Source organism: Aegilops tauschii, chromosome 1 (genome assembly GCF_002575655.3).
Source record: "Aegilops tauschii subsp. strangulata cultivar AL8/78 chromosome 1, Aet v6.0, whole genome shotgun sequence".
Taxonomy (NCBI): Eukaryota; Viridiplantae; Streptophyta; class Magnoliopsida; order Poales; family Poaceae; genus Aegilops; species Aegilops tauschii.
Window position 1 is genome coordinate 6,701,056 of NC_053035.3, and position 22,072 is coordinate 6,723,127.

At 49.5% G+C, this 22,072-nt stretch overlaps 2 protein-coding genes across 2 annotated transcripts; both read left to right on the plus strand.

The window, feature by feature from the left end:
* The first annotated feature begins 12,030 nt into the window (after window positions 1–12,030).
* On the plus strand, window positions 12,031–13,646 carry LOC109745982 (coniferyl alcohol acyltransferase). Its single transcript, XM_020305098.4, has one exon. The coding sequence runs from the start codon at window positions 12,085–12,087 to the stop codon at window positions 13,477–13,479; it is 1,395 nt and encodes a 464-aa protein (XP_020160687.1). The 5' UTR covers window positions 12,031–12,084; the 3' UTR covers window positions 13,480–13,646.
* A 6,355-nt stretch (window positions 13,647–20,001) lies between these two features.
* Window positions 20,002–21,661, plus strand: LOC109745981 (coniferyl alcohol acyltransferase-like). The gene has a single exon (XM_020305097.4). The coding sequence runs from the start codon at window positions 20,078–20,080 to the stop codon at window positions 21,461–21,463; it is 1,386 nt and encodes a 461-aa protein (XP_020160686.1). The 5' UTR covers window positions 20,002–20,077; the 3' UTR covers window positions 21,464–21,661.
* Window positions 21,662–22,072: the final 411 nt, after the last annotated feature.

Below are 22,072 nucleotides of genomic sequence, written 5' to 3' on the forward strand. Positions count from 1 at the left end.
GGGTGTAACTAATATGCGAGTGTGTTTCATGAATGGATCAATGATTGAGCATAATGGGCTAGGGATAAATTGCTTTAGTGTTGATATTTTGAAAGACATGGTTGTTTGTTGATATGCTTGAGTATTGAAGTCTTCATATCAACACTAGACTATTCCTTTGAATCATATAAAAGTCCAAATGTCCATGCTACAAAAGAAAAATAATATGTGATGAACATGATAGGCAACATTCCACATCAAAAATTCTGTTTTTATCATTTACCTACTCGAGGAGGAGCAGGAATTAAGCGTGGGGATGCTGATACGTCTCCAACGCATCTATAATTTTTCATTGTCCCATGTTGTTATATTATCATTTTTGGATGTTTTACAATCATTTTATAACAACTTTATATCTTTTTTGGGACTAGCCTATTGACATAGTGCCTAGTGCCAGTTGCTGTTTTTTGCTTGTTTTTACACTGCAGAAAATCAATACCAAATGGAGTCCAAATGCAGCGAAACATTTTGCAGAATTTATTTGGACCAGAAGACACACGATGGGCCAATAGAGTACTAGAGGGGGGCTCCGAGGGAAGCACAACCCACCTGGGCGCGCCCTGGTGGGTTGTGCACACATCGGCTCGCTATCGTGCCGCCTCTTTGCTCCATAAATACCCCGAAAATCCAAAAACCCTAGGAGTCGACGAACACAATTCCAGCTGCCGCAAGTTCCACAAAGCACAGATCCAATCTAAACACTGATACGTCTCCAATGTATCTATAAGTTTTTATTATTCCACGCTATTATATTATCTGTTTTGGATGTTTTATATGCATTAATATGCTATTTTATATTATTTTTGGGACTAACCTATTAACCTAGAACCCAGTGCTAGTTCCTGTTTTTTCTTGTTTTAGAGTTTCGCAGAAAAGGAATATCAAACAGAGTCCAAACGGAATGAAACTTTGGCGATGATTTATCTTTGACCAAACGATAACCAGAGGACTTGGAGTACACGTCAGGGAAACCACAAGGAATCCCAAGGGGGTAGGGCGGGCCCCCCACCCTTGCGGACCCCTAGTGACACCACCGACCAATTTCTTCCGCCTATATATTCTCAAATACCCCAAAACCTTCCAGGAGAGCCACGAAACCACTTTTCCACCGCTGCAACCTTCTGTACCCGTGAGATCCCATCTAGGGGCCTTTTCCGGCATCCTGCCAGACGGGGATTCGATCACAGAGCGCTCCTACATCAACATTGCCTCTCCGATTAAGCGTGCATATTTTACCACAAACCTACGGGTCCATAGCTAGTAGCTAGATGGCTTCTTCTCTCTCTTTGATTCTCAATACCATGTTCTCCTCGACGTTCTTGGAGATCTATTCGATGTAATACTTTTTTGCGGTGGGTTTGCCGAGATCCGATGAATTGTGTATTTATGATCAGCTTATCTATGAATATTATTTGAATCTCCTCTGAATTATTATATGCATGATTTGATATGTTTGCAAGTCTCTTCGAACTATCGATTTGGTTTTGCCACCTAGATTTGTTTTTCTTGCAATGGGAGAAGTGCTTAGCTTTGGGTCAATATTGCGGTGCTCGATCCTAGTGATAGAAGGGGAACCGACACGTATTGTATTGTTGCCAATGAGGATAACAAGATGGGGTTTTCATCATATTGCTTGAGTTTATCCCGCTACATCATGTCATCTTACTTAATGTGTTACTCTTTTATTCATGAACTTAATACTCTAGATGTAGGCAGGAGTCGGTCGATGTGTGGAGTAATAGTAGTAGATGCAGGAAGGAGTCGCTCTACTTGATACAGATGTGGTGCCTATATTCATGATCATTGCCTTAGATATCGTCATAACTTTGCGCTTTTCTATCAATTGCTCGGCACTAATTTTTTCACCCAACGTAATATTTTCTATCTTAAGAGAAGCCTCTAGTGAAACCTATGTTCCCGAGTCTATTTTCCATCATATAATCTTCTAATTTCCATCATATAAGTTTCCGATCTACAATTTTAGTTTCCTATTTACTTTCTTTGCAATATTTTGCATTCCGATCTATAAACCAAAAATACCAAAAATATTACTTTACCGTTTATCCATCTATATCAGATCTCACTTTGCAAATAATTGTGAAGGGATTGACAACCCGTTTATCGCGTTGGGTGCAAGTTGGTGTTTGTTTGTGCAGGTATTCGGTGGCTTGTACATTGTCTCCTACCAGATCGATACCTTGGTTCTCAAAACTGAGAGAAGTACTAGGAAGAATTTTTGGCGCCATTGCCGGGGAGATCTACGCCAAGCCGAGGCATACCAAGTACCCATCATAAACTCTCATCCCTCGCATTACATTATTTGCCATTCGCTTCTCGTTTTCCTCTCCCGCACCTCTCACTACTAGGAAAAGGGCTATAGACAATATGCACACTAATGGCGCACCAGACATGCGGTGCGCCACTACTATATAGCAGTGGCGCACCGTGTGCTGGTGCGCCATTAGTGTGATAGACACTAATGGCGCACCACAACCATGGTGCGCCACTACTAATAAATTTTCTTTTTCTTTTTAAAAAAATACTAATGGCGCACCGTGTGCTGGTGCGCCGTTAGTGTCTATCACACTAATGGCGCACCGCAACCATGGTGCGCCACTACTAATTTTTTTCCTTTTTTCCAAAAATACTTATGGCGCTACTTGGCACAGTGCGCCATTACTAGTTTTAACTAGTAATGGCGCACCAGTCACCCCATGCGCCACTACTATCATTTTTTTGCAAAACTACTAATGGCGCACCGCCAGCTGGTGCGCCATTAGTAACCAGGGTTACTAATGGCGCATTTGTTGGTGGTGCGCCATTAGTAACCTGGGACCAGCTAGATATTTTGGACAGCCACCTACACACTCACTTTCCCCACTTCATTCTCTCCACCTCCTCCTCCAAGCTTGTCTCGGCTGCCTCCTCCTCCTCACCTCATTTGCACCATAGATTCATCCAAATTAAGTGGTTAAATTACCTTTTTTGATAGGTAAGTAAGGGGAAAGCTTTCTTTATGTTGTAGATCTACTTTTTTCTCCCTCCAACAACGTGCACATGCACTTTTTATGGCCTAGCTAGATCTATGTATGTTTGTGGTGTTGCATATATGTTTGTGTTTGCACGTACCGGTATTTGAAATGCGATAGTTGCCAATATTTTGCCGGAATGTTGATTCATTTCCGTTTCGTCAAGAATTTTGGCACTATGCATTCTTTTTTGTCCTATTTTTAGGCAAAGTCATGCCAAATTTTTTCTTGGTTCTAAAATATCGTTTTGCTCTACCCTGCAGGCGACCATGGTCTGCATGATGACCGAAGGCATCGTGAATAGGTTTTTGAGCTCCGCGAAGGCCGAGATGCTTCAAAAGAACGAGACGGAGATAAGATGTCCGTGTCGAAGATGCAAGCTGAGTAGCCTTATGGACCCGGATTCCGTACAGGTGCGGGACCACCTGCTCTTGCGTGGTTTCATGGATGGCTATCGGTGGCAAGGTGATGAAGATGATTATGAAGTCGTCCATGGGGGACGGCCGGCAAGAAATGAGGAAGGGCAGCAAGACAACCGCGGCGAGGGCGGGCGAGAAGACGAAGAATCTCCAGGACATGATCACGAAGTAGATGCAGTACGCAGTCATCATGTAGAAGATGCCGGACATGATGATGAGGAAGATGCCGGAGCAGACGAAGGGCATGATCATGAAGATGAAGATGCCGGAGCGGACGACGATGGACCATCGATGGGCTGGGTGCAGGACCCTCATATTCAAGAGCTGCTTCTCAAGCAGACGGATAACGCAAGAGCTGCCGCCCGAGAGAAAGCCAAGCTGGATCAACTGGAGATAGACGCGGTTACTCCATTGTATGAAGGATGCAGGCCCGAGGATACCCGCCTGAAAGTAACGCTCATGGCTCTGGAGATGAAGGTAAAACACAAAATGACCGACGCATGCTTCGACGAGAACATGTCATTCTGGCACGAACGTCTTCCCAAGGGGAACAAGTGCCCGACCAGTTTTGAGGAGGCGAAGAAAATCGTGTGTCCTCTGGATTTACCGCACGTGAAATACCATGTGTGCATGAACAATTGCATCATTTATCGGGACGAGCATGCGGAGTCTACCATATGTCCGGTGTGCGGCGTCACTCGATACAAGAAGAGGAAGAAAGCTCCTCGAAAAGCGGTGTGGTACTTTCCGATCGCTCCTCGTGTGCAGCGGTATTTCGCGGACCCTAAGGTAGCAAAGCTCTTGCGTTGGCACGCGGATAGGGAGGAGAAGAAGCGAGAAGATGACGCAAATGATCCGGAGATAAATAAAAAAGACAAGATGCTGAGTCACCCTAAGGATGGGAGCCAGTGGCAAGCGTTGAACTTCGAACACCCAGAATTTGGGAACGATCCAAGGAACATCGTGCTGGGCGCGAGCACCGATGGAGTCAATCCGTTTGGCAGCCAGAGAAGCACACATAGCACCTGGCCTGTGTTTGTGGATGTACAACCTTCCCCGCTGGTTGTGCATGAAGAGGAAGTACATTCACATGAGTATGCTAATTGAAGGGCCGAAACAACCAGGGAACGACATCAATCTGTATCTGGGGCTGCTGAAAGAGGAGCTAGACACGCTGTGGAAAACGCCAGCCAATACGTGGGACGCCGCAGAGAAAGAATATTTCCCTATGAGAGCCGCACTGCTCACGACGGTGCACGACTATCTCGATTACGGATATGTCGCAGGGCAGGTGGTCCACGGATTTTCTGGATGCGTCAGGTGCATGGATGACACAACATATCGCCAGCTAGATAGAGATCTCAGGTCTTCGAAAACCGTGTTCATGGGACATCGAAGGTGGCTTCGCGACGATGACTTGTGGAGGAAACGCAAGGATCTGTTCGATGGTGAAACCGAAACCCGAAGACGCCCGCGTACGAGGAGCGACGAGGAAATAGACGAGTTGTTGAAAAATTGGAAAGATTGCCCACTGCCGGGAAAGAAGCAAAAGGCGCCAGAGCCGGGAAAGAAGCGAAAGGCGCAAGAGCCGCTGCTGAAGGTATGGAAAATGAGGTCTGTTTTCTGGGACTTGCTGTACTGGAAGATCCACCGTGTGCCTCACAGCCTTGATGTCATGCATATCACGAAGAACGTGTGCGAGAGTCTGCTTGGTACCCTGCTCAACATGCCGGAGAGGACCAAAGATGGGCCGAAAGCAAGGGCAGACTTGAAATCAATGGGCATCAGGGAGGAGCTTCACGCTAATGATGATGATGATGATGAGGCGAAGCAGGACACGGAAAGTCGTCGCAAAGGCAAAAAGGCCAAGAAGACCGAAAATGACTTCCCTCCCGCGTGCTTCACTCTAAGTCAGGAGGAGATCGATCAGTTTTTCACCTGCCTCGTAGGAGTAAAACTTCCTTACGGTTACGCGGGGAAGATAAGCAGATACCTAGACTCAGCGAAGCAGAAGTTCAGCGGGATGAAGTCTCATGACTGTCACGTGCTGATGACGCAAATACTTCCAGTTGCAATCCGTGGGATCATGGACGCGCACGTCCGTGAAACGCTATTTGGCCTATGCAACTTTTTCGACGTCATCTCTCGGAAGTCGGTTGGTGTGAGGCAACTCAGAAGGCTACATGAAGAGATCGTAGTGATACTATGCGAGCTTGAGATGTACTTCCCGCCCGCATTCTTCGACGTTATGGTGCATCTGCTGGTCCATATCGTGGAGGATATCATCCAACTCGGGCCGACGTTCCTGCACAGAATGATGCCGTTCGAAAGGATGAATGGTGTCATCAAAGGATACGTTCGCAACATGTCACGTCCAGTGGGAAGCATAGCCAGGGGCTTTCTGACCGAAGAGTGCATCTCCAACTGCACGAATTATCTAGGCATCCAGAACCCCGTTGGTCTGCCCGCCAACAGGCACCTCGGCAGGCTCGCTGGATGGGGTCATCGTGAGGGTTGCCGCGAAATGCATGTCGACTTCGAGGGTCGACTCGCCGACTTTGAAAGAGCAAACCTAGTCGCGCTACAACACATAGACGTGGTCGATCCTTGGGTGGTAGAGCACAAAACCTTTATTGAGAAGACGTACAATGACCAAGGCCAACAGAGGACGGACGGAGATATAATCAAAGAGCACAACTCATGTTTCACGCGTTGGTTCAAGCAGCATGAGGATTCTTCCGCGGAAGAACAACTTAAATTCGCCTTGTCACAGGGCGCCGAGCACAACCTGATGACGTATGAGGCGTACAATATCAACGGCTACACATTCTACACCGAGGGAAAGGACATGAAGAGCGATGGTTATCAGAACTCTGGGGTAACGATGGAATCCTACACCGGTAACGACAAGGACAGATACTACGGAAGGATCGAGGAGATCTGGGAGCTGAGCTACGCTGGAGAGAAGGTCCCGATGTTCCGTGTCAGATGGGCCAAGAGCGTCCTAAAAGAAGACTGGTATTTCACCACCATGGTTATACCCGAAGCCAAATCCAAGACCGCGGGCGCAAACGACACCGCGAAAAATGAGCCATGGGTACTGGCTTCCCAAGTGGACCAATGCTTCTTCATTACCGACCCGTCAAAGCCCAGTCGTGTTGTCGTGAGGAGAGGCAAAAGGAAGATCATCAAAATGGATGGAGTCGCCAATGAGCAAGACTTCGACAAGTACGGCGACCCGAAGATGGAACATGACGACGATGATGAAGTACCAGCATACACCACAAGAAGAAGCAGGACCACCCTACCTAAAGGACGTCCGTTCAAGAGAAGAACTCCATTTACGAAAAATAAGGGCAAGAAGATTGTGAACAGATAGCTAGCTAAGATCGATTGTATTTAAATTGTAGCCTTCATTTCTCGATTGTATTTCATGGGCACTTTTTGAACTCATGAATATTTTTAAATTTCATGGGCACTTTTTGAACTCATGAATATTTTTTTCAAATTTCACCGCCGCCGCCGACCCCCCGCACCCTCCCCCGCTCCACCGCCACCGACAACCCACCGCACCCTCCCCCGCTCCACCGCCGCCGACGACCCCCCGCACCCTCCCCCGCTCCACCGCCGCCGACGACCCCCCGCACCCTCCCCCGCTCCACCGCCGCCGACGACCCCCCGCACCCTCCCCTCTGCCCTCTATCACAGCGGGGACAACAGGAAGCCGCCGTCGCGCCCCTCTGCACCGGCTGCCCACGGCACCTCCGTCCCGAAGCCGCAGCCCAAGTGCCCACCAGTCTCTGTCCACGGTGAGCCATCCTCTCTGTCCCAACTCTCTGTTCTTCTTTTTTAGCTATCCTTTGTTGAAACAGTAGTTGTTGTGCAGCAAATCTTTGGGATTAGTGTTCAGTACTTTGTTGGGTGAGCGGCCATCTGAGACATCCTGCTTACATAGTCTCCTTTTTAAAACTCGTCAAATTGGTTTTAGATAGAAATGATCAACACTCAATTGGCCAACTGCATGTGGAATGATTTCGAAGGGCGCCATAACTTATTGTAGATGCTGACTACAATAACAATACTAAACTCAGTGTAGTCTGTTGTAAAGACACTTGTGCTTCTTTCATCTGGAAAGGGGTCATCTGGCCTCCAAAACTGTCAGATTAGGTTGTGCTGTAACTCCTCACATGGCCATGTTTTTGGAAGATTGGTCGTTTGTCACCGGCCCTTTGGTCACCCAGCAATGGGACTTGTATCATATTGCCAATGAGGTTAATAAAACAGTAGTGCATCAATACTTTGTTGGAACAGAAAGTCAGAAAATCAGAAAATCCACGGTACTTTGTTTAGATCTTCACTGTTGACAAACGCAGTCAACTAAAAATCCAGTTCAGTGCATAATTAGTGTTGACAAATACACTGATCTTTATCTGCAGTAATTCAGTTTAAACTGAAAATTCAGTGTTGTAGTACAGAAAATTTAAACTGAAAATTCATAGTCTCCTGGTGCATATTGATCTCAGTGTATGAATTCATAGTGTTTCAAATTACTGCTGCTATGGTCCAGGAGTAGAAAAATTTGTACTCCAAGATCAATATGGTTCAATTTCTACTGTACTGTAATCAAAGTGGATATAAATTGCAGAGTGTTTATGTTGGCATTCGACAACATCTGAATTTACCAAATGATTGTGAACTCAGTTTATGTTTGCAACCAAATGCTTAGTTCATTGTTTACTCCAAATGATTGTGAACTTATTCAAAGTTTCCAATATTGTTCAGACACTACTTGTACTGGAACTGGAACTACTACTACTGATGCAGCACCCCATGTAGTTTAAGTTTTCTTTATCTTAAACTCAGACAGCTCTCTAATTATTGGAGTTTATATCATATATATTGCTGGCATGTATTTCATATGTTCTGTAGCATTAAGGCTACATAGCATTGCTTTTGTCTCTGACCATCGTGTCGTGATGATATTGTGGGGTGTTGTGGGGTTGCAGAGGCCCTTGAGTTTCATCGCGATGATGCTAATCGTGATGACCATAGCTCTCTTCTATGTGATGGTAGTTTAGATGATCGATATCGACTTGTAATGTGAAGACAAACTCGCTACTCGCGGTTTCGAGACTTGTAGTGTTCTAACTTTGTTCGGTCTTTTGAATTCGGAGACTAATATGATGAATTGTATTCGGAGACTAATCTTCTATTGTATTCGATAACTCTGCTGTTTATATGTTGTGTTGTCTATATTCTGTGCAGTAATATGTTTTGTAACCTGTGCAAATATTAGAAAAGAAAAAAAAATCCCTAATATTCATACTAGTGGCGCACCACCCAGAACTTTAGTGGCGCACTGCAAAATGCATACTAGTGGTGCATCAGCAAGCAGTGCGCCATTAGTAAGCCAGAGACATGGTTAAATATGGCCCCCTGGGAGGCATTCTAATGGCGCATCATAGGGTGTACTAATAGCGCACTACATGGTGCGCCATTAGTATCTGATGTACTAATGGCACACTTGTGGTGCGCCATTAGTAATAAAATCTAATGGCATGGTGCTAGTGGCGCACCTATAGTGCGCCATTAGTAGGCAAAATAGGTGCGCCACTAGCAGCCCTTTTCCTAGTAGTGTCTAAAACGATTTTCGAAAAATTTGCCTTTTCTTCGCCCCTCTTTCGTGCGTCTTCTTCTTTTGCTCTTTGTTCGCTTGTCCGTTTGATCTTTTATCTTGCTGTCATGGCTAGTCCTTTCATCCTTGTTAGCAGTCCCAATAATAAGGTCCTCAACTTCAAACAAAGGGAAGGAGAAAATTTAAAAGATGCTTGGTATAGAATTTATAATGCTCAAATTTGATGATTACTGCTGGAGATGACTAACATCCTAGATGTTACTCGCTACGTCTAGATACATTCGTTTGAGTGTCAACTAATTCTGAACATCTTAGGTGTTACTCCCAAGTCTAGATACATTTTTTTGAGTGGCAACTAATTCTGAATGGAGGAAGTACACAAAGCTAAGCCACAGCCATGAAATATATATAGGGCGGGGGCGCTCGTTCCACAAGGAGCGGCGGGTAGCTTAGCTATAGCTCGATCGATGAATATGGCTGTAGATGGGTTTGGTGAGCTGGGCATTCGTGTGGTGAGTCGCCGGCTGGTGCTCTGCCTGCCAGCTACTGCTCTGCCTGCCGCTCCACCTCCTTGTCGATCGCGCCCACCCAAACGGACGTCCATGACACATACACCGACAATGTGCTCCTCCACGGCCACGACTACCCAAGTAGTGGCCACGGCACCTCCTCCACAGGCTCGGGCGTGGGCGGTGCTGGTGGCGGTGGGGGCACGTTGGCCTCCACTCCGGCCGCCAATTGGGCCAGCGCCTGCGCAAGGCCAGGCCACCTGGCCTTGCTCCTCGCGCTCGGCCTCCATGATGGCCCTCCATGTGGCCTCCTCGAGGGACACAACGCAGGCCTCCTCGGCATCCTAATCCTCCTCCTTCACCACTCCCGGAAGTGGTGGTGGAGTGGCAAGAACGCGTGGTGCACCGGGCGCACACTTGACGCACTACCGGCAATGTTGGTCGTGCTCGGTGGCAAACCACGCGTCCCAGTTACCGCATACGTTGGGTCACGGCGGAGGTTGGCTAGGAGTAGAGCATGGGATCTCCGTCAGCTGTGCGTGGCCTGAGGCCGGCACCGGAACCCTAGCAAGGTTGAGGTCCCACCCGTGCGGTAGGTTCACACTGGGCTATGGCGCAGGCACGCCATACTCCCAAAAGTACTGGTAGCGGTGCATCGGCATGTAGTGCCGAAACCATGGCTGCCGACTCAAGGTCGATTTATCTGTTCTTATAAACTAGCGAATTAGCAACTATATTACCCAAGAGTAACAACCAAGTCATATATACAATGTACGCTTGCAACCATTGAATAAATTGTACAGAATACCAAACAAAGAAGATTGAACGAGGTCGTGGAACAACTCACATGCACCATCCACAGGTCAAGTGGATGATCCCAATGATGAGCGAATGATCCTAATGACGAGCAGTTGGCGAGATTATGTTGCTCTTGTGATGGTTAGTGATGTCTGCGCTAGAGCTTGCTTACAACCCTGCTGAGGTAAGGAGCTACGGCTACATGCGTATTAGGTTTTATAAGCCGTGAAACCTCGATAAAAGTTGCCGCTATAAGTTTTTTCTTCATGTCATTATAAACCTTATCTTAGGAAAAGGAAGTCTGTAAGATCAATTATGTGTGTGTCTATATATATATATATATAGGACGTCAGTTTGGGACACCTAGGTGCCTGGGCACCTTGCCTCTTCATCGTTGGATCGTGTTCAACGATTGATTTGGAAACCAATAGAAATGCATCAATTGCTAGTTAATTTGGCAGGCTTTAATTCGTGGACCATCCTATGCATGCATGTCGCGTGATAAAAAGGCAGGGTAGTAAGTCGACATTTATTACTTTTTTATATAGCATGTATTATGTCTTTGTATAACAGATCAAATTAGCAATGGGTACGTATGACGCAAGATTTCATTGGATATATACGCACCCTGAGAATGCACATAATTTTGGTAGTAGGTATTGCATACCCGTATTTTGATATATATATATATATACACACATATACATATACACACACACACACACACACACACACACACACACACACATATATATATATATATATATATATATATATATATATATATATATATATATATAAGCACACACATATATATATGTATATATATATGGGGCATGAAACTGCAAACTACCACTATTGTTGCCGGTCGACCTCCGGGCTCCGGTGCACATCCCAACGTCGCCCTCGTGAAGCAAGCGAATGGCCCCGCGAGCATGTGGACGTTGTCCATGTGGCATTGGGTTCCCGCTTCTTGAGTGAACCGGAAAAAGAAACCAAAGGCGGTCAATCTTCGGCTCGAAAGGAAGCATGGCTTATGGTTTTGTGTTTTTGCGGCGGCGTAGCCGGTCTCCGTCGTGGTGAGCGAGTGGTGGAGGACCGCCGCGATGGAGGAGATGGTGGTCCTTGGGCCCTGATGCCTTTCGTGGCATGTGGGCCGCGTCTTGTATTCGATGGCCGGGGACGCCATCCGGAGCAGCTTGAGAAGGCACCGTCGGGGCTTTGCGCTTGCACCCCTATGCAGCCATGCCCGGCGCAGCGGGCTGTCCGCTGTGTGTCTTGCGGAGTCTGAGTGCATCCATCGGCTGATTTTTATTTTATTCTTTCGATGAGGATTAGTAGTCGGAGAGTAGATAGGTCCTTCCTTCGTCCCATAATATAAGAGCGTGTGTGTTTGTTGACGCTAGCAATGTCAAAAACGCTCTTATAAAATGGGAGGGAGTCCCTCGCAGAGAAAAAAAGAGAGTAGATAGCTACTTTATCTTTTATTTTGAAGGTGGGAGTATATTGATAACTACTTAGTGCACGTACGAAAAGAAAGACACGATCGCCTAAAAAAAAGAAATACTATATTGAGATATATATAGGGCGTGCGGGCGCTAGCAGTTCCACAACGAGCGGCGGGTAGCTAGGTTCAACATCGATATAGGTTGAATATGGCTGTAGATGGGTTTGGCGAGGTGGGCATTCGTGTGGTGAGTCGCCGGCTGGTGAAGGCATCCGACCCCTCCATCCAACCGCAGGTGGTGCCCCTCTCCAACCTCGACCTGTACGTCGGCAACGTACAAGTCGCCATACTATGCCTCTATCCCAAGCCTCCGGCGGGCAGGGATTTCGCCGGCGTGGTGGCCACCTTCGAGTCCTTGCTGCCGGCTTTACTCAACGAGTTCTACCCTTTCGCCGGCCGCATCGGCACCAACCCAAGCTCAGGCCTCCCCGAGCTGCTCTGCCAGAACCAGGGTGCAGAGCTGATCGTGGGAGAGGTCGGCGTCGCTCTGGGGAGCCTGGACTACGGCCTGGCGGACAAGTCCCTGAAGAAGCTGATGCTCCCGTACGCGGAGGACGTCACCTTCTCGGTGCAGCTGCTATCCTTCGCCTGCGGCAGCTTCTCCGTGCTGTGGGCAACCAACCACCTCGTCGGCGACGGCCATGACAACATCAGGTTCCTGCGGATGTGGTCTGAGCTCGCACGAACGGGCAAAATCGTCGCCGACGGCGGGGACGGAAAGCTAAGCCACGACCGCTCGGTGTTCCGCCCTCGCAACCCGCCGTCATACAGAGCCTCGCTCGCCACCGACCTAACGACGTTCGACCCGCGCCGGCTGGTAAACGTCCTGACGGCCCACGACAGCTTCGTCGACCGCCTCTACTACATCGACACGGCCGACATCGCCAGGCTGCGCGAGATGGCGAGCACCAAGCTGCAGCGCTCGTCACGCGTCCAGGCCGTGTCCGCGTACCTGTGGAAGGTCCTCGCCGGCGTGGTTGCCGCTTCCCGCGTGCCCGAGGAGCGCTGCCGCATGGGGTGGTGGGTGAGCGCGCGCCGTCGTCTCACGTCGCCTCACCTCGCCTCTGCGATGCGCAACTACTTCGGCAACGTCACGACCTATGCCTACGGGGACGCGAAGCTGGAGGAGATCCAGCGCAAGTCGCTCGCGGAGGTGGCGGCCATGGCGCGGGAGCCGGTCGCCTCCGTCAACTACGACGAGTACATCCAGGATCTGGTGGACTTCGTGGAGGTGCACAAGGGACAAGGGCTGATGGAGACGGCCGTCGTCGGGCTGGGCAGCCCGACCCTAAGCCAGTCCGTGTTCGACTCATTCCCGCTCGACACCGACTTCGGCTTCGGCCAAGCTGCTCTCGCCATGCCCATCTCCGACTTCGCCAACCTCTGCTCAGCCTACCTGTCCATCAGCGCGCGGCCGGCAGGCGACGGCTCCTGGCTCGTCAGTGCCTACATATGGCCGCGTCTCGCCGCCGCTCTCGAGGCCGATGAGCAGCACATCTTCAAGCCTCTCACGGCGGACTACCTTGGCCTCACAGCCTGCTAGACAGCACACACGCTATTCTGTGTGTTCTTTTAGCCAACAATAAAATTCCTTTGGTGTTTTGCTCTTCTTCCAACAATAAAATCCTTGTGTTGTGTTGTGTGGTGCTATGTACTTTGGTTTTTTTCTTCATCCAACAATAAAGTTAGGAAGCGTTACTTTTTGAAAAATAGCACACCTTATATATACATTTACTTTGAAAGTTAGAGAGGATTTACTTTGAAAGTCACAGGTTTGCCAAGCACCTGAGGAAAAACACTCGGCAAAGCCAGCCCTTGGTTTCCGTCAGCCAATAAAAGATAGATCACACGCGTGGCCGCCTGCTTAGCTATAACCTAGGGCTCGCCGCCGCCATACCCCCTTCACCTCCCCACTGCCCCCATCGGCCTCCTAATTCCGACCACAGCCGCCTCGCTGCCACCTCGCGACATCTCCTATCCCCCACTAGCCGTCCAACTTTCTCCTCTCCATAGATCTAAAACTAGGAATGGGTTGGAGGGCTCAATGAACTAGATCTACTATATAGTCATCTTCGACCTCAGCTATTGGGCATCATTGCTAGTTGCAAGCTCCCAATTGGTCACATCACTGCTATTCATATACCAGCGGGATCAAATTGGCCTCTACACGGGTAAGTTGGTCCCTACGGTGAAGTACAACAGTGGGCCCATATTGGCACCCACCACTGATAGGTGGCAAAGTAAAATTGGCATGTGAAAAGAATTGCCCGGTACTGATAAAAATTTACCAGCGCGGTCCCACTTTGCACACACCACTAGGAAAAAAATGAGACCAATACAAGGGATAACCCTCGTTGGCATTTTTTTATAGGAGAAACTCCGCGAGCACCACATGTCCAAGCCGAAGCTCGAACTCGCGTGGGCTGGCAGCTACCCCAGCTACCGAGCCGACGGGTCGACGCCCCGTCCTCGCACACACCACTGAGATTTGGCTATATTATGAGTTGGTGGGCCATTAGTGTTTTATGCATATTCCAAAAAATCACATTGTTTTACCAATATTCTGCGGCAGAAGCTTATCCTCAAAGTGCACATATCCCATATTTACGAAAAATACTCGTTTATTCGTTTTTCTGCAGACCGCTCGGCGTTAAGGTTGGTTTACAGCCGAGCAAGCCGACTGCTCGGCGGGATGAAGATGAAAAGGCAGTGGGCTAAGCCGCGTGTGTTTTATCAACTACATAGGCTACATTTAGGTATTTCAAAACCAAAGGGCAATATATAAGCCGAGTAAGGCGTTAGAGGACACTCGGCCAATACCAAGACGTCGTCATGGATCCGTCAAGCACGTGGCAATAGAAACACTGCAGTTGCTTGCGTGAGCCACACGTGTATGCCATGGTTTTTCTACATAATATATCGTGTTCTTTCTGTAGGCCATGCGCCGTGTGTTTTCAAGATGGTACTCGGCTTACGGTCTCTTTGATTCAAAGGATTTTGATAGGATCTTTGAAGGATTAGAATCCTGAGGAATTTTCCTACATTGGTCGTTTGATTCGTAGGATTGAATCTCGTAGGATATTTTTTTAAGGATTCATTTGTACTACATTTTACAGGAATTCTAACAACCACTGCAACCTCTTGGAAGAAATCTTTTGTTTTTTCCATGACACAATCAAACAAACTCAAATCCCATAGGAATCCAATGGACATGTCATTCCAATCCTACGTTTTTCCTATTCATGTGTTTTTGCAATCCTATGAGTCAAAGAGGCACTTATAATTGTCTAAGACGAGTATGCGAGAAATTACACCCGGCTTACCAAAAAGCACTAGGCAATCCTATGAATCAAAGGGACCCACATGTAAGTTTTTTTAAAGCAATCGGGTCCCTGTAAGTTTTCTAAAAAGCAATCGGGTCCATGTGAGTTTTCTATAAGCTCCCTAAAAGTCTTTGCAAAAAGCAATCAGGTCTCCAGAGGAGCCGCGCCCGCGGCAGCCTGCTTGATCCCGAGTGCTCTGCCCGAACCACGACGCTGCCTGCACCGGCCGGCAAGCCGCGCCCGCAACGGCCGGATCCACGCCGTGCCTCGCCTGTCGCCACATCGTGACTCACATGCCGCCACGTCATGCCTCGCTTGCGGCCGCCGCCATGCCATGCCTCACATGTGGCCGCCGCCATCCCCTGCCGCGAGCTCCTCAAGCTAGACGTGGACGGCCTGCGCCGCTGCTGGAGTGCGCACCTCCCATTGCCGCGGACGAGGTCGCCATCCGCTATGCCTCCTCAAAGCCACCGTCACCACCAGGAGCTATGGCTAGCACCTACCACGACCATGGGGAGGGTGGGAAGGAGAGGGAGGGTCGCTGCCAACCAGGCCTGGCCCAGATGGGGGGGGGTGGGGGGGGGGGGGGTAGGGGGCGGCCGCCCCAGGCCCCCAAAATTGAGGGGGCCCCACGTTCGTGTGCTCTTTGTATCCAGCCGATGAGAAAAAATGATTCCGGGCTAATTTTGATGCAACAGACCTGTACATGTAGTGTACCGCGAACATTAGGTGTCGGCAAGTAAATCAGCGATTAGCTAAAATTGTGGAACTTGTGTTTCCCTCCCGTAGGTCCGCGCATGACGACATGAGCGATCAACCTAGCGACATATCCCACAAGCCCGAGGGATACCCCGCCGCCGACACAGCCTCCTCCCGCGGAGGCCTCCCCGATGGTTTTTCGTCCAATGGCGGATCGAGTAATTTCCTGTTCATCGCCCTGGACAGGAGTAACACCACCACCGGCCCTGGCAGGCAGTTTTAAACTACAGAGATCAGGTTAGCATCTTCCTGATGCATCATCCAACGGAGCTAGCTAGATTGATATGTGCCTAGTTGGTGGCAGAATTGTTAGATCTAGTGACTTCGCGGAGAGGAGTAGGACGTAGTTGTCCTTCTGACTAATTTTTTAATGCAATCCTTCCGATTAATTAATCTGGTCGTAACCCTCAAAAAAAATTAATCTGGTCGTGTTGGAGATCGATGAAAGATGAGGGGAGAGTATGTGTAGAATCCATGGGATAATGATAATAGGCAAGCTGAAATTAATTGGAGGATTCATGGTCAATTCAATATGATTAGGTGGCAAAATTAATTTTTAGTACCTAAAAAATTTAACTTTTAGTGTTGCAAACTATGAAGCTATTCTACCTGCATGCCACCAAGAGCAGTTCAAATTACTTTTTGTTTGCCAAACTATGAAATATACAATGCATGAAACTTCCCTATCAAAATCTTAGCAAAAGTGAGAAATAATTATTATAATAATGTATAATTAGAACCCGTAACTAGGTCGACCAGCTGGTTTTGCACGCCATGATAAAAAATTAACAACAATTCATGTTTAAAATTTATCTAGACATGCACATAATGATTATAATTTTGGATATATAAAGGGCCTCCGATTGTATATTTGCCCCGGGCCCCTGGAATCTCAGGACCGGCCCTGCCGCCAGTTTGGGAGGGGAGGGAACAGTCGTCGGCTTGGGAGGGGAGGGGAGGGTCGCTGGCTTGGGAGGGGAGAGGGCCTGCTCGGGAGACACCAGAAGAGAGAAGAGAAGAGACAGAGAGGAAGAAGAAAGAGAAGAGCAAGACGAGACTCACATGTGGGCCCAACATGTAAGTTAATGGCCAAACTAAGGTCAAACTGACGGTTTTGTTTAGGTGCGGGCCCAACCTGTCATGACCGTGATCAACTGAGAAGTACTTAGAGATTTGGGTTTTTTGAAACATCCGACACCCCGACTTGGTAGTTATCAGCGGAAAAAAATTTGGTAGTGTTTTGTAACCCTAACCTGAATTGTAGTAGTTTTATGCTATTTACTCACACGATCTCTATGAGCATTTTCGAGATACTGAACCGGCACATCATTTTGAGATTGGCGAACACCACAGACGTTTTCATAGTTGGCGGAAGCATCTCCTCCCAATAAACAAACATCGCAAAAGTCTGAAATAAATCCAAAAAAATGCCAGCACCATTACCAAGTTTAGAACTTCAACCCTGATAGGGATGGTTTCACCACAAGGAATCTAACTATTTGAGCCATGCACATCTCATAGTTTTCCCTGTGGCCATGGAGGGTGCCACATATGTACACCCATTAATATGGGAACCCATACCTGTAAGCTTGTCAGCATTTATAGGCTATATATGCTAATCAATTATAATAAAAAAACTGGGATAACAAGTTTGAACTACACCCATTCCTCCGCCTATATATTGTCGTGCATGCATGCCGGTGGCATATACGGTAACAATCGACTGAGAAGACTCTTAATTTTGAGATACTGAACCGGCACATCATTTTGAGATTGACGAACACCATAGACGTCTTCATAGTTGAAGGAAATGTCTCATCCCAATGAACAAACATCGCAAAAAGCCTGAAATAAATCAAAAAAATGTCAGCAACATTACCAAGTTTAGAACTTGAACCCTGATGGGGCTGGTTCCACCCATGGTTTTGGGTACCGGGCGGTAAATTCGGATACCGCCCGGTAACCGCATTTCCCGCTGCCCCACGATAATTAGGTATCTCGAGCAAACAAATTCGAAGTTTCTGAATATTTTGAATTTAAACTCCTAACGTCTAGTTAAATGAGGTATATCTCTAACACAGATGCAAGTTTACTCTTGTCCTAGTGGTAAGGGCACTTATAGGCGCCGGCGCGCCGGCCGAAAGTTTCGGCCGGTCCAGCCAGGGCAGTTCGATTTGAGCCACGCAGCCGCTGGATCTGAGAAAAAAAAAATGAATCGCCCCAGCTCTCTTCTTCCTCGGGGGAGCGCGGCGCCGCGCCTCCTGTCCCCTCCGGTGGTCGCCGGTCCCCATCCTCGCCGGTCTTCCTCGTCGCCGCCGGACCCCGCCCTCGCCGCCCGTCCTCGCCGCCCGTCCCCACCCTCGCCGCCCGTCCTTGTCGCCAGTCCCCGCCCTCGCCGGCTGTCCTTTGTCGCCAGTTCCCATGCAACAAATCCCCCTGCGTTGCAGCTCTTGACGGCGATGGTTGTGGCTCGGCCGCCGCCCCTCGCCATTGATGCTCGCTGCAGGAAATTATGTCGACGGCGGCCGTCAGTCAATCAACACCGTTTTAAATGGATGTAGCAAAAAACTTCACCCGTAGTAGCAAAAAAACTACGGTTGCAGCAAAAATCAAACACCGTCGCCGTCTTTCGCGAGGTCGCGACACCGTTTTAAAATGGATGTAGCAAAAAACTTCACCGGTAGAGCAAAAATCTACTACGGTTGCAGCAAAAATCAAACACCGTCGCCGTCTTTCGCGAGGTCGCAACTCCGTCTTACATGGATGTAGCAAAAACTTTAGCGGTAGTAGCAAAATTCTACTACGGTTGCAACAAAAATCGTCATTGTGATCGTCGCGAGGTCGCAGCTCCGCCTGATGGATGTAGCAAAAAACTTCGTGAGTAGTAACAAAAAACAACTGCGGTTGCAGCTTCCCCTTATTGTGCAGTTCCATTGAAGCTTTTCTGTCTATGGTTGAAGCTCTTTTCAACAGCTGTTGAAGCTGTTCTAGGTAACGGTTGCAACACTAGTATACGCGGGCTGCATCTAGCCATGGCGGCCGGCAGGGAGCGCCTGGCCGTTGGCGATGGAGGTCGTGGTCGCCCAGTCGCAGCCCGGGGGAGGGGGAAGGGGGGAGGGGATGCGCCCGCGTGAAGGCTTGAGGTAGGGGATGGATCTGGCCATGGCGGCAGGCAGCCATGGCAGTCGGCGAGGGGAGCCTGGCCGCCGGCGATGGAGGTCGTGGTGGCCCAGTCGCAGCTCGGGAAGAGGGGGGATGGGGAAGGGGTGGGGAGGAGGGGGCAGAAGAAGAAGAAGGCGGCGCGCGCCCCGGCAAGCTGCGCGAGATGTGGGGGAGCTGCGAGCTGCGCGAGGAAGAGGGAGACCGGCCCAATGTTTTCGCCGGTGCCCCGGCCCCAAATGTTTCCCTAGTGGTAAGGATCCTCGTCCAGCAGCAGCGCGTCATGTTTTCGAGGACAGCCGGGTGAACTTTTTCCTTTTTGATTTTTGAAAGAATGCACGCCACACTGTATGCTGTAATTTCTATAAAAAAAATGTCCGTGCGAGGGTCCAACTTGCGACCTCCCCGTGGCCGTGGAGCAGATTTGTTAACGCTGCGCTAGTACTAGAGCAGAGTACATTTGGTGTTCCATACTTGTGTATTCCGGTCTCCATAAATTTGAATTCAAATGTTGCTCGAAATTTTTTCGGTATTTCGTGGTTACCGTGGTAACCGAGTTTACCGCCCCCCTCGAGAAAAATGTTCCATTCAGAATCCAAAACCTTGATTCCACCACAACGAATCTAACTATTTGAGCCATGCACATCTCATAGTTTTCCCCGTGGCCATGGAGGGTGCCACATATGTACACCCATTAATATGGGAACCATAACTGCAAGGTTGTCAGCATTTATAGTCTATATATGCTAATCAATTATAAAAAAAAACTGGGATAACAAGTTTGAACTACACCCATTCCTCCGCCTATATATTGTCGTGCATGCATGCCAGTGCCATATACGGAAACAAACCGACCGAGAAGACCCTTAATTAACAGCTAGCTAGCTCTCTTGGTCGAATATGGTAACTGCTAATGCTATTGGCTCCGGCGACCTGAGCATCCGTGTCCTGAGTCGCCGCCTTGTCAAGGCCTCCGACCCATCTACCAAGCCGCACGTAGCCGCCTTCTCGAACCTCGACCTCTACCCTGGCAACGAGCAGGCCTCGATAGTATGCCTCTACCCCAAGCTCCCAAACGCCGGCGACTTCCCGGCGGTTGTAGCCACCTTCGACTCCATCCTCCCGTCGTTGCTCAACGACTTCTACCATTTCGCCGGGCGCATCCGCACCAACCCAAGCTCCGGCCTCCCCGAGCTGCTCTGCGACAACCAAGGCGCAGAGCTGGTGGTCGGCGAGGCCGGTGTCGCCATGGCCAGCCTGGACTACGGCCTGGCGGAGCAGTCGTTGAAGAAGATAATGCTTCCGTACGCCGAGGACGTCACGCTCTCGGTTCAGCTGCTCTCCTTCACCTGTGGCGGCTTCTCCGTCGTGTGGGCGACCAACAACCTTGTGTGTGACGGCCAAGCCTTCACCATGTTCGTCAGGAGGTGGTCCGAGCTCGCCCGAACTGGGCGCATCGTCGACGGACCGCCCAACCATGACCGCTCGGTGTTCAGCCCTCGCAGGCCGCCGTCGTACGGAGCCTCGATCAGGGACATGTTCGCGACGTACGACCATGACCGGCTGGTGAACGTGCTGACGGCGCACGACAGCTTCGTCGAGCGCCTCTACTACATCGAGGCGAGCGACATCGCCGCCCTGCGGGAGGCGGCAAGCAGCAAGCTCCAGCGCCCGTCGCGCGTCCAGGCGGTGTCCGCGTACCTGTGGAAGGCCCTCGCCCGCGTGGTGGCCGCGTCCCGCGTGCCGGAGGAGCGCTGCTGCATGGGGTGGATGGTGGACGCGCGGCGGCGGGTGAAGGCGCCGGAGCTCGTCCGGGCGATGGGCAACTACTTCGGCAACGTTACGGCCTACGCTCTCGGGGAGGCAGCCGTTGAGGAGATACAGGAGAAGGAGCTGTCGGAGGTGGCGGCCATGGTGCGGGAGACCATCACGTCTATCGACTACGATGAGTACACCCAGGAGCTGGTGGACTGGGTGGAGGAGCACAAGACAGAGAGGCTGATGGAGAAGGGCGTCATCGGGCTCGGTACGCCCACCTTGAACCAGACGGTGTTCGCGTCGTTCCCGCTCGACACCGACTTCGGCTTCGGCCATGCCGTGCTGGCAATGCCCATGTGCGACTACGGGAGGCTCAGCTCGGGGTACCTGTCGATCGGAGCTCGGCCGGGAGGCGACGGCTCCTGGCTGGTCAACGCCTACATATGGCCTCGCCTCGCGGCGGCGCTTGAGTCGGACCAGCAGCGCATCTTCAAGCCTCTCACGGCGGAGTATCTAGGGCTCGTCTAGGCGTACCACTCTGCTGTCTGCCCGGTTTCTTCTTCAATAAGTCTTTGCTTCGTCTTTTGAGGCATGAAAGCAGCTCGTGCTTGTTTTACTTCCACCTATTTTGCAATACCCCAAATAAAGCCCTTCTGTGTGGAGGGTAGTTTGTTTGATCAATAAATGTTTGAGTCGTTCATAAGGTTTCCTTGATTAGTATACAAATCAGTTGATGACTACGTTTCACAACTCATGTGCATGGAGATGCTAAACCGATAGTATGGACTCGGGGATGGAGACCACGCAGTCGGACATACCAACTCTGAGACGCAGCGAGATGTTGTCATATGTTAGTGTCAAGTACAATGTTTATGCCATGTCCTAGACCTAAGGTCCTCGCATGTTCTCGGGATGAGTATCGACTCACTTAAGGTCTATCAAACGCTACTCCATAACTGGCTAGATATAAATGTAGCTTTTGGGTGGGTGGTGAGATATGCCGCGAGACATGGCCGACCAAGATGGGATTTACCCCTCCTATTTGAAGAGATATTTTCTGGACCCTCTCGAGGGATCAGATTCGGAAAGCATGACCATGCGACTTGGTTAAGTGTTAACCCAGTGCGGGAATCTATA

Coding starts and splice junctions, on each gene's coding strand:
- LOC109745982 (XM_020305098.4), top strand. CDS start 12,085: ATGGCTGTAGATGGGTTTGGCGAGGTGGGCATTCGTGTGGTGAGTCGC.
- LOC109745981 (XM_020305097.4), top strand. CDS start 20,078: ATGGTAACTGCTAATGCTATTGGCTCCGGCGACCTGAGCATCCGTGTC.